The sequence below is a fragment of the Callithrix jacchus genome, chromosome 17, assembly GCF_049354715.1.
Source record: "Callithrix jacchus isolate 240 chromosome 17, calJac240_pri, whole genome shotgun sequence".
NCBI lineage: Eukaryota > Metazoa > Chordata > Mammalia > Primates > Cebidae > Callithrix > Callithrix jacchus.
In genome coordinates, this window is record NC_133518.1 from 21,280,530 (window position 1) to 21,292,738 (window position 12,209).

The 12,209-nt window shown below is 45.2% G+C and overlaps 1 protein-coding gene across 5 annotated transcripts; it reads left to right on the plus strand.

Moving 5' to 3' along the window:
• Positions 1-1,001: 1,001 nt before the first annotated feature.
• SLITRK3 (SLIT and NTRK like family member 3) lies at positions 1,002-11,123 on the plus strand. Of its 5 annotated transcripts, none has more exons than XM_002759420.7 (2): positions 1,002-1,257; positions 7,001-11,123. In XM_002759420.7, the coding sequence occupies exon 2, from the start codon at positions 7,022-7,024 to the stop codon at positions 9,959-9,961; it is 2,940 nt and encodes a 979-aa protein (XP_002759466.1). In that variant the 5' UTR covers positions 1,002-1,257; positions 7,001-7,021; the 3' UTR covers positions 9,962-11,123. The 5 variants fall into 5 exon arrangements, with proteins under 5 accessions (XP_002759466.1, XP_035133730.1, XP_002759465.1 ...); XM_035277839.3 differs by lacking the exon at positions 1,002-1,257 and adding an exon at positions 1,423-2,321; XM_002759419.7 differs by lacking the exon at positions 1,002-1,257 and adding an exon at positions 1,423-2,270.
• The last annotated feature ends 1,086 nt before the right edge of the window (positions 11,124-12,209 follow it).

Sequence of the window (12,209 nt, forward strand, 5' to 3'; positions counted from 1 at the left end):
ACTAAAAAAAGATGTAAAACATATATCCAGGCCTGTCTGTCAAGGGATTTTACACATAAATTAAAAGAGAGTACTGTTTCTTTGCAAAGGATGAATTAAAGTTCTTTGAATGCTTTTAAAAATAGGGTCAAGTTTATTCTACCTCTACAATTAAAATAGCTAAATAACTTTGCCTTGGACAATTTATTGCATTCACTTCAGGGAGAAATGGCAAGAGATACAGAGACAGACGACTCCCCAGGCTACCTCCTATTCACTTTGGGAGTTAGTGGAAGACTGTCCTCTTTCCAAAGCAGCCGCTGATGAAAGGTATCTATTAAAAAGAATTGCATTGGTTTACACTGCAGGTTGAATGGAGCATTAAACGGCTGCATTAGCATGACTGCAGTGGGAGTAATGGTCGCCTCTATAATATGGTACTAATACTTCCACATACGTGTAATGATTGCTCCCTTGTTTTTATCTAATTTGTCATGAAATGGTATCTAGCATCGCTCTGGCAAATGCCCCCCTCCCGACTCCCTGTGCCCTACCGTTTTATTCCCCCACCCCCCACCCCTGGTAAGTGTAAACAGATGAGGAAATATGTGTACTTTCAAATCGTCACCCATGTATCATGAAGGTGGGGGATTACTGCAAATGACTTGGAAACCGCTCCCCGCAGGCGTTTAGCGATACCGCCCACCTATACAGCTCAAATGTTCTTAATTTGATCACTCCCCCCGCCCCCCGACCTTTTGGGCTGTAATTTTCCAAACAGGCATCTCTCTCATCTGCAAATAAAAGTTACAAATCAATCCACAGATACAGAATGCTGACTTGCCGACACTCAATTTCACAGGGTGTCTCTTGAAGAGCTGCCAGATTGGGACTGATAACGGGGGAGAAGGAGATGGGGACCGGGCGAGAGAGAGAGAGAGAGAGAGAGAGAGAGAGAGAGAGAGAGAGAGAGAGAGAGAGAGAGAGAGAGAGAGATCACTTGCTTCCTTGCTTCCTAAGCCGGGATTTCGCCTGCGATGCGCGGCGAGAGGACTGCGGCGGCTGATTTACACAGTTGGCGCGGAGGAGGGGCCGGGGGTGCGGGGGGAACGCGCTGGCGGAGCTCCGGCGCTGGGCTGAACTGGGGGCTCCCGAGCGCCGCTCCCTGGGTGCGCGATTTGGGGGCGGCTGTTGGATTTGCATTCAGGTTCCAGCCCTGCGTTTCCCCTGTAGACTCCTTATACCCGACCCGGCGCTCCCGTTTTGGAGGAGACGTTGGTGAGTAACGTGTAATCCGATTTTAGCTATTTCCTAGGCCATTGAAGTGGCACTTTTAAAGCAGGTCAGTCTTAAAAGATGCCGCCGCCGCCGCTGCCGCCGCCGCGAGCGTCTCCTTGGCCTGAAACGTTCGGCGGTCCCCTCCCCCTCCCGCCCCCCTCCCCCGCACCTTCTCTCGCTCAAGAAGTGAGGCTGCTTGAATGGGGAGCTGTCAGGGGACTCACTCTCGGCCCGGGGATCGCTTCACCTTCGTGCTCTGCCTGAGATCGCCCAAATCCGAGTGGAATTTGGTGTGCACAGCCATACTGTGTGTGCGTCTCCTCTCTCCCTCTCTCCTCCTCTCCCCCCACCTTTGCCGTCTGACCAATGCTGGGATCGAGATCTAGTCGCCCCCTTCCTGACTCCTTTCCGCCTCTCCCCACCCTTTTCTTCTCTGGTCTACACACCGCCCACCCCCTCTCCCACCCACCTAAAGGGCAAAGAGCAAAGACACCCTGGAAAAGCAAGGGCCAATTCCATCTTCTCGGATGGAAGGAGGCCTCGGGCAGGGATTGCGCTGTGAGTGACAACCTTTCAGGAAGAGAGGAAGGGAGAGATCCGGAGATGCGCTCGGGCTTTCGGGAACAGCGAAGCCCTCCACTGACCGAGAGCACCGAGGTTTTAAATCACAGGAACCCAGTCCTGGGACACTCACTCGCAAGCCTGCCTGCCACCGAGGGCACGGGGAGCTGTGGTCGGTCCTGAGCTCCCGTCACTGGCATCGCCGCGCTAGGTGCGCGCCCGGCTCTCCCATTGGTATGCAGCGACCATTTCCCTGCAAGTCTCAAAGGTGGAAACGTTTAAACGGATTACAGGCGTGATTTGGTAGCCTTTCGGAAAGTTGGTGGTCAGAAGAGGAGAAGCTACAAGGCTGCAGTATGATGGATACAATTCAGCCTCCCAGAGAGTTTGCCCCTCCCGCTGGGAAGCCCCTTGGAGCAAACCTCGGAGATCCTGAGCGCTCTGCACCATAGGTACTCGCCGCCATCCTTTCCTACTCTGCCTAATTGAGGCCAGTATTCCTGGTATGTAGGGTGTGCATTGTAGAGCACATCGAGTTTGGTCGTGGTGTCTTCTGTACGCTCACAGGTGCTAGGGGTTTGTTGCAGTTTTGAACAGCATCAGTTAGGTGTAAGGACGTTGGTGGAAGGAGGGGTCCTGGAGACTAGCATACCCTCGGACCTCTTTTCTGGGTGAAGATATCGTAAGTAACTCCAACAAATAGGCCAGGTGGCAGAGCGAAGGACCCCTCCCCCAGTGGATTGCTCGCTAGCGTTGGAAGAGGTAGAAGGAAAAAGGCTTGAGCTTTTAATAATTTTCCATTTCTAAACAGATCATTGTGAGTTTCGCCTGACGACAGCAGATTAGAAAAGGATCTATAGACGGCTCAAAGCTCTTCAGAAAATGAATGATGCAGCATTTTAATTATTTGTTCTAGGGAAGACCGTTTTGCTTCCATATTGGAATATTTAATCTTAGATTAAATATTAGAAGAGATTAGTGAGCTGTAAGATCCAGCATTGGGGAGGAGGAAGTGGGAACGGGGCACAGCGGGGAGAAAGGGCTTCTTGTCCTCCCTCTGGACAAACAAATGGCTCTGGGCGCTCCCAGCAGGACACGGGAAAAACCGGGGCCCCAAGGCTCAACATCCCCTAACTTTTGGAGTCTCCCTTATCCTTTAGACTCACTATCCTGAGCGAAAGGAAAGGAAGAAGGTGAGACAGCCTTTAGAACACAGCCCAGGTCCAGAACTTAAGGGGTTGGAGTTCAGGAAAGAACAGAGACTTCATTGCAGGGACAACGATTTACCGTCATCTGGAAGCTCAGGATAGCCTCCCGGGTTACCCATCGATTCCATCACATCATGGGATCCGATAAGACCCGAGAAATAGTCACCGCCTCTGCACGTTGGGTACCCAAAGTGCTGGGCGGGGGATGGGGGGGTGCAGCTGGGGAGGGAGATGGAATTGCTCTGATTCTGAGCTTAGGCTATCTGTATTGGTTTACTTCTTGGCTGAGACCTATGGGAGCAATAGGGTGGGTCTGAAATATTAAGAGTAGAATGTTAGAAAATTCTGCCCTCCTGCTTACTTAGTGGTATGGTTGCATGTTTCTAATATTAGCTACTGTGTGGCAGTGGACTCATGTGCGGTCATTTTAAATGCAAAATATCATGGAAAATGCCTTTGGCCTTTAAGAAACAAGTAGTTGGGTGATTTATCTGATTTAGAGCGGTAAGAAAGTGATATGTAATCTGTGCTTTGCTTTAAAATTTGCTTTTGTAAAGGGTGCTTTAAGGGAAAACCATCTCTACACACTAACTTTGAGCCCTTGGGCAACTGAGGTTCAGTTTAGTTCTTTAGCAACTAGAAAGTCCCTCCCTTTTCCCCTCCTGGCGAGCTGGTGACAGGATTAGTGTGTGCTGGTGAGGGGAGATGGGGAGCATCCACAGCACAAGGTTCCTGGTCATTGAACGCCTTTGCTGCACACTTGGCGCTCCCCAGTTTCCCCACCAAGCTGCATTCCTTCCCAGCAGGCAGGACTGGGTAATGATATCTGCTGAGCCAAAAAAAAAAAATCCCTCAGAGAGGGTTCCTGAACTATCATCTGGTAGTCCTTCTACAATACAATATCTTCCTTTAACCACCTCCACCCCCACTCCCACTACTCCCTAGTATTTCCTTCCAGAAAATTTCACGGAGAAATATTTGAGTTTTAAAAAATAAGAAAGAAAAGAAAGAACGGACAAAAGCATCCAAATCCTTAAACCCACCCCAATCCCGCGAGGTCTTTCCCGGTGGCAGCACGTGAAATGTACCATTGTTACCCAACTGGTCTGTCTCTCCTTCCCAAGAACTGGCTTGTCTCTGCTTTTAAAAAGGTGGAAGAAAACAAATGCTGTTGAATCCAGGGGAAATCGAAGGCTTTGACCTGCAGCACAACAAAGGAATTCCTGGTGCAACGGGATCGAAGCAAGATGCAGAAGAAACTCGGTCCAAGTCTTTCAGGCTGTCTGAGCTCTTATTCGGGATACCCCAGCAGAATCAGCCAGATTCGGCTTTTCTGCTTTGGGGACCTGGATTTTCCCCTCATTCCCGTCATTGCAGGGAATGGCTGTCCTGTGAAAAGGATAATTCCGAAGGATAGTCTCTCTCACTTTTCAAACCACCTGCACTAGAGAGAGGAGCTTTGGAAACGAGAGGAGCAAATCATCCCGGGGATGGTTTCCTTGAGAGTAAAAAAAAGAAGAAAGAAAATGCCTATCCCCGCCCCCTCCCCCATCTCCACCTTCCCCACCAAAGAACTGTTTCCCGTAGGTTGGTCTCCTCCCCCTTCTCTCTGGTTTCTTATTTTGCCAATTTTTGTTCTCTACCCCATCCACAAATTTTATACACACACACACACACACACACACACACACCACACACACACACCACACACACACCACTCACAATTGTATAGTCAGGGCTTCCTAGCGCTCGCTCCCGAACCCACGCTAAGCGCGTTCCCTTTGGAGCTCATATTCATGACGTGGAATGCCGGATTCAGGATTACAGCACATATATTTTTAAAAAGCCCCAACTAGAGAAGTCAGATTCTGCACTGTGATTGAGCCTTCCTTCCTCCCTGCCTCCCTCCCGCCCTTCCTCCCAGTGCCCAATGATGTGCTGTGGGTACCCAGAGAGAGCAGCCGCGGCGGCAGGGGCAGGGGCCGCGGAGCTGGGAGCCTGCTGCAGCCCCTTCTCCTCCCTCCTCTACTGAGTGTGCCAAGCGGCAGTTCTGCATGCTAAAGAAGCCCATTGAAGAGCCCATTGCATTCCCAGCACGTCTCCAGCTTGCTGCTTTTTTTTTCCTCTTAGTCCCCCCGCCCAACCCCCTTTATCCCCTTTTGCTTCAGCTTCAGCAAAGCGAAGGGAGAGGGAGGGAAAGAAAGAGAGAATCCTAAAACTCAAGCTTTTTTTTTTCTTTTTCTTTTAACTGTTCCTTCCTAATAATTAAATAAACAAACAACAACAACAACAACAAAAAAATAACTCTGGCAAAATAGGTAAGTCCAAGACATCTGGAGCCTTTTTTGCCTAAACCACAGGGACCTGAGAGACGACAAAAATATTTAAGATGGTGAAGAAGAAAAAACTTGAGTAGATTTTAATATTTTATAAGGGAGATGGAAGACGAACTGATACTGCAATGTAGCCTTTTCTGCCTTCTCTCCCTCTGTTTCATTTAATTGTTTTCAAATTGTGAGTATTGCATGTCTGAGGCAGATTTCTCTTTGCTTTCTCACGGGATCACCTTTCTTTACTGCTGTGAACATTATATCCAAGTGTAGTGTGAAGATTTATTTTTTCACTTTTCCTATAAATCATATCATTGTGTTTTAAGTAAACGGTTGATGAAATATACCTTTCTGTGTGCTATCTGTGAGGAAAATACATGCTAGAAACTTTGGTTTGTTTTTATTGATTAAAATCAACTATTCAATTTTGATTGATATTTTAGTGACTCAGGAAGGACACTATAATGAAACTGCATTATTATCATTTATTTATGTAAACATTTTTATATACGGATATTATTAGGCACGGAAAGTGTTCCATAGAGGAAGACTCTATATTATCAGAATAGTGCACTGCATTTGTTTCTTCTGATTGGAAAAGAATATGTTTTTTGAAATGTATTTCATGTGATAGATCATTTACAGCAGGTAAAAATAGAGGTTTCCACTCTCTCTCGACTTTCACTACCCACCTCCCCTCTAACCAGCCACCTGCTATTCCAGCTTTTTACAGGGTTCCTCGGTTGATCTTGGAGGCACAGATACACATTCCAAACTAAGCTCTGCAAATGTTTTAATTCAGGCACTCCCAGACTCAGCATCCTCTAGCTGTCACTGTCTTTAGCTCTGACAATTGCATGGGCATGTTCTTTAGAAGGGCTAATCACTCCTACATGCTTTAAGTAGTCAAATTATACAAGTATATAAAAATTATTTATTTAGTTAAAGAAGATGACAATAATCTATTTTGGGGCAAAAGGATGTGGATGTATAGTGTACATACTGACTATACACTGTAATAATGCATATTATGATCATTTCATAAAAATAAACCTTAAGTTTTCCTGAGATGTTAATAATTTTACACATTTCAACATCTGATATTGAGCAATAGGCTCATACTTTACCATACTAATTAATATAATAGTTTTGGAGTATGTTATGTCTTTGTAATAGTCAAAACCTGTAATTCAAATAACATATTTTTCTCATCAGAGTTCCAGTCAGATTTATGATGAGTATATTTGATGTCAACAAGAGTTTTAACAGGCAAACAGGTGTAATGGCTACATTATCGCTATTATTACTGAGTCTGCCTATGCCTAAAAGGCAGGACCATTTACCAGTTCTGTTGTTTGTCATACAGAGGCAATGCAAGCTGCTTTTGTTCATGTGATATGCCATTTACCAATTATGGCATGGTTCAAAAAAAATGCTACTGCATGGTTCAATATTGCAGAGTCTTCTAAGTTTAAAATATAGGACACACTCTAACCATTAAGCATGTTGCTAGCTCATTTTGAGTGTCACTTCAACAATTGCTGAAGTTTTAATATAGCTCTTAAAATGCCCCACATGTAGGAGTCAATTAAAATAGTACATATGACTAAAAGCTAAAAATCTGCATTTTTATTTCTGTTGCAGTTTTGTAATCAACCGCAAACGATGAAAGCTTCCATAGCTGAGATGCTTCACAGAGGAAAGATGTTGTGGATAATTCTTCTAAGCACAATTGCTCTAGGATGGACTACCCCGATTCCCCTCGTAGAGGACTCAGAGGAAATAGACGAGCCCTGTTTTGATCCATGCTACTGTGAAGTTAAGGAAAGCCTCTTTCATATACATTGTGACAGTAAAGGATTTACAAACATTAGTCAGATTACCGAGTTCTGGTCAAGACCTTTTAAACTGTATCTGCAGAGGAATTCTATGAGGAAATTATACACCAACAGTTTTCTTCATTTGAATAATGCTGTGTCTATTAATCTTGGGAACAATGCATTGCAGGACATTCAGACTGGAGCTTTCAATGGTCTTAAGATTTTAAAGAGACTATACCTACATGAAAACAAACTAGATGTCTTCAGAAATGACACCTTCCTTGGCTTGGAAAGTCTGGAATATCTGCAGGCAGATTACAATGTCATTAAACGTATTGAGAGTGGGGCATTTCGGAACCTAAGTAAATTGAGGGTGCTTATTTTAAATGATAATCTCATCCCCATGCTTCCAACAAATTTATTTAAGGCTGTCTCTTTAACCCATTTGGACCTACGTGGAAATAGGTTAAAGGTTCTTTTTTACCGAGGAATGCTAGATCATATTGGCAGAAGCCTGATGGAGCTCCAGCTGGAAGAAAATCCTTGGAACTGTACATGTGAGATTGTACAACTGAAGAGTTGGCTAGAACGCATTCCTTATACTGCCCTGGTGGGAGACATTACCTGTGAGACCCCTTTCCATTTCCATGGAAAGGACCTGCGAGAAATCAGGAAGACAGAACTCTGTCCCTTGTTGTCTGACTCTGAAGTAGAGGCTAGTTTGGGAATTCCACATTTGTCATCAAGTAAGGAGAATGCATGGCCAACTAAGCCTTCCTCAATGTTATCCTCCGTCCATTTCACTGCTTCTTCTGTTGAATACAAGTCCTCAAATAAACAACCTAAGCCCACAAAACAGCCTCGAACACCAAGACCACCCTCCACCTCCCAAGCTTTATATCCTGGTCCAAACCAGCCTCCCATTGCTCCTTATCAGACCAGACCACCAATCCCCATTATATGCCCCACTGGGTGTACCTGTAATTTGCACATCAATGACCTTGGCTTGACTGTCAACTGCAAAGAGCGAGGATTTAATAACATTTCTGAGCTTCTTCCAAGGCCGCTGAATGCCAAGAAACTGTATCTGAGTAGCAATCTGATTCAGAAAATATACCGTTCTGACTTTTGGAATTTTTCTTCCTTGGATCTCTTGCATCTGGGGAACAATCGTATTTCCTATGTCCAAGATGGGGCCTTTATCAACTTGCCCAACTTAAAGAGCCTCTTCCTTAATGGCAATGATATAGAGAAGCTGACACCAGGCATGTTCCGAGGCCTACAGAGTTTGCACTACTTGTACTTTGAGTTCAATGTCATCCGGGAAATCCAGCCTGCAGCCTTCAGCCTCATGCCTAACTTGAAGCTGCTATTCCTCAATAATAACTTGCTGAGGACCCTGCCAACGGATGCCTTTGCAGGCACATCCCTGGCCCGGCTCAACTTGAGGAAGAACTACTTCCTCTATCTTCCCGTGGCTGGTGTCCTGGAACACTTGAATGCCATTGTCCAGATAGACCTCAATGAGAATCCTTGGGACTGCACTTGTGACCTGGTCCCCTTTAAACAGTGGATCGAAACCATCAGCTCAGTCAGCGTGGTTGGTGATGTGCTTTGCAGAAGCCCTGAGAACCTCACCCACCGTGATGTACGCACCATTGAGCTGGAAGTTCTTTGTCCAGAGATGCTGCACGTTGCACCAGCTGGAGCAACCCCAGCCCAGCCTGGAGATTCTCATCTTATCGGAGCACCAACAAGTGCATCACCTTATGAGTTTTCTCCTCCTGGGGGCCCTGTGCCACTTTCTGTGTTAATTCTCAGCCTGCTGGTTCTGTTTTTCTCAGCAGTCTTTGTTGCTGCAGGCCTCTTTGCCTATGTGCTCCGACGGCGTCGTAAGAAGCTCCCCTTCAGAAGCAAGCGGCAGGAAGGTGTGGACCTTACTGGCATCCAGATGCAATGCCACCGGCTGTTTGAGGATGGTGGAGGTGGCGGTGGTGGAAGTGGGGGTGGAGGACGACCAACTCTTTCCTCTCCAGAGAAGGCCCCTCCTGTGGGTCATGTGTATGAGTACATCCCCCACCCAGTTACTCAGATGTGCAACAACCCCATCTACAAGCCTCGGGAGGAGGAGGAGGTGGCTGTTTCATCAGCCCAAGAAGCAGGGAGCGCAGAACGTGGGGGTCCCGGGACACAACCACCGGGAATGGGAGAGGTTCTCCTAGGAAGTGAGCAGTTTGCTGAGACACCCAAGGAGAACCACAGCAACTACCGGACCTTGCTGGAAAAGGAGAAGGAGTGGGCCCTAGCGGTGTCCAGCTCCCAGCTTAACACCATAGTGACGGTGAATCACCATCACCCTCACCCTCACCACCCAGCGGTTGGTGGGGTTTCAGGAGTAGTTGGGGGGACTGGTGGAGACTTGGCAGGGTTCCGCCACCATGAGAAAAATGGTGGGGTGGTGCTCTTTCCCCCCGGGGGAGGCTGTGGTGGTGGCAGTATGTTACTAGACCGAGAGAGGTCACAGCCTGCCCCCTGCACAGTGGGATTTGTGGACTGTCTCTATGGAACAGTGCCCAAATTAAAGGAACTGCACGTGCATCCTCCTGGCATGCAATACCCAGACTTACAGCAGGACGCCAGGCTCAAAGAAACCCTTCTCTTCTCGGCTGGAAAGGGCTTCACAGACCACCAAACCCAAAAAAGTGATTACCTCGAGTTAAGGGCCAAACTTCAAACCAAGCCGGATTACCTCGAAGTCCTGGAGAAGACAACATATAGGTTCTAACAGAAAGAAGAAAATATATTAGTGCTTTTTTTTTTCAAAAGAAAAGGAAAATAAAAAAAAAATATATCCCTTGCTCCCTTTACACGTGTCCCAATAACTCCATCCTCACGATCTTCCCTACCCTGAACAAAACTGAAACCGCATGATAACTAGAGAATACAGATGTATGCTCTCCCCTCTCAGATGAGATTTAGAGGAAGGGCCATACTCAGATCATTAATCAATGAAGTGCCTTCGCAGACTTTTGCCAGCAAATGTTATCATTATTTTTTTATACTGAAACTTGAGACTTTGACTGTGCCATGTATAAGGTATACTGGGGATCATTGTATTGATCCTAATCAAGTAAACTTCAGTGTGTCTTTTTATTTTCAGTAACTATTTTTTTTTTTAGTTGTAGTTTTGTTTGAAAGGGAGGGGGGAAACAATTTGACATTTGTCATTTGTGGCTTTCTTTCTTCTCATCATGGCACAGATTCTGTACATGTATTAACAATGCAGTTTGCTGCATGCCTGGAAACTGCAAGACGGGGAGGGAGGGGGCGGGTCTTGCTCGAATGTTCTCACTCACTCTCTTGTCTCTCACACACATATCCATCTGCAGATTGTGGTCCCTAAACCTGCAGTTTCTTCCTGCTGGTGCAGGTACACACACACACACACACACACACACCCTATACCATTCCCATTCAACCCAATCTGCTTAGTTCGGGTTGGATCCATTCTCCTCTCCATAGTTCCATCACCCTTCACTGCTAGTGTACAGCTCATAGCACCTCTCCTAACACCCTGGGAAAAGTCACATTCTAGGCTGGATTCTACTGAAGTGGAGGCCTGGAGGTTTAACAGCCGAAGACACGCGCCTAGGGAAAAGCACCCTCTTTGTGACACTTCATCCTGATGCCAAGATTTTTTGGAGAACATCTGCACTTTCTTATATATATATATAATATTAAAAAAAGCAACTGGGTATATATCACTAACAGCTTTGTAGGAAGCACTTTTAATGTTTTCTCTCTCACACACAAAGATTCAAAAGAAATGTGCATATATTTATTCTGTAATTTCAGTGATTATAAATTGTAAAGGTAATGTTTAATCATTGTATAGTGATTATGCGTCTGGTATAGCTTTCCTAATAAAAAGTTTTTGAAAAACATAATACATTATATATAGAGGATACAAAGCTTGAACCTTAACTCCAGCTATGCCATGCCTTTCGTGCTCCCATTTTAAAAAATGTTTTCTTTTACTTGTTACGCAGAAAGTAACTTATTAACAGGTTTGATGCACTGTGATGTTGGTAAATCTTATGTCCCACCATCCCAAATCAAGATACAATTGAGACTTAAAATCTGACTTATAGTTTACATTTTTTTCTTGAATTATGAATTTCAATCTTAATAACCAATGATGCACTTTTTCCTAGGCAAGATACAAGGGGGAGAAAATAAAGTAACTAGATTGCTAAGAAGGACAGGATTAATTAGGAGAAGGTAATCAAAGATCCATATACTCTAAGATAATAAATGACATAAAGAAATCGGAAAGTAAAATTGCTATTGTTTTCGAAATATGTAGTTGAATTACATGCACACCCTCACACACCCCCACGCTTCCATGCACACACACACACCACCCAATAGATATGAAAGGCCTTGGAGCCAATTTAGAAAGTCAGAATCCTGTGCAAGATGTCACTTACTTAAATTTGGCTACCATTTTCCAGCCACTTACAGCAACTGGCCCCAATAACTCTTGAACTAAGACAGAGGATGCTGAATGAGTTTTTCTTCATATAATATTAAAATGACGTAGAAAAGTTAACCTGACCACAAGCGAAGTTTAGATCCATTTTTATGGGAGCGAAACCAAAGAATATCGGATTTTTACGGTGCCGGTATCATGTTGGTGGAGGAAACGAAGAAAAGACCTTTGAGGCAGGCACTTAACTAAGTAGGCCATTAGAGGGCAGCAGAGCTCCAGAGATCCACAGATCCAGGCCCTGCAGAACTGCGCATTGAGGCCAGTGTTCTCGGCTGTGTTTTCTCAAAGAAGTGCCCATAGTAGGAATTATCATTACGTGTTGAATGTAATTCATCACAAGTCACTGATGCCTTACATCACATTTTTTTTCCACAAAAAGAGAATGACTAGCAGCTTCTGAAGGTGGGTGACTAATATAATACGAAGGCATTGCAGTAAAAAAAATTAAAAGCCCCATGAATGTTTACAAGAATATACTTAT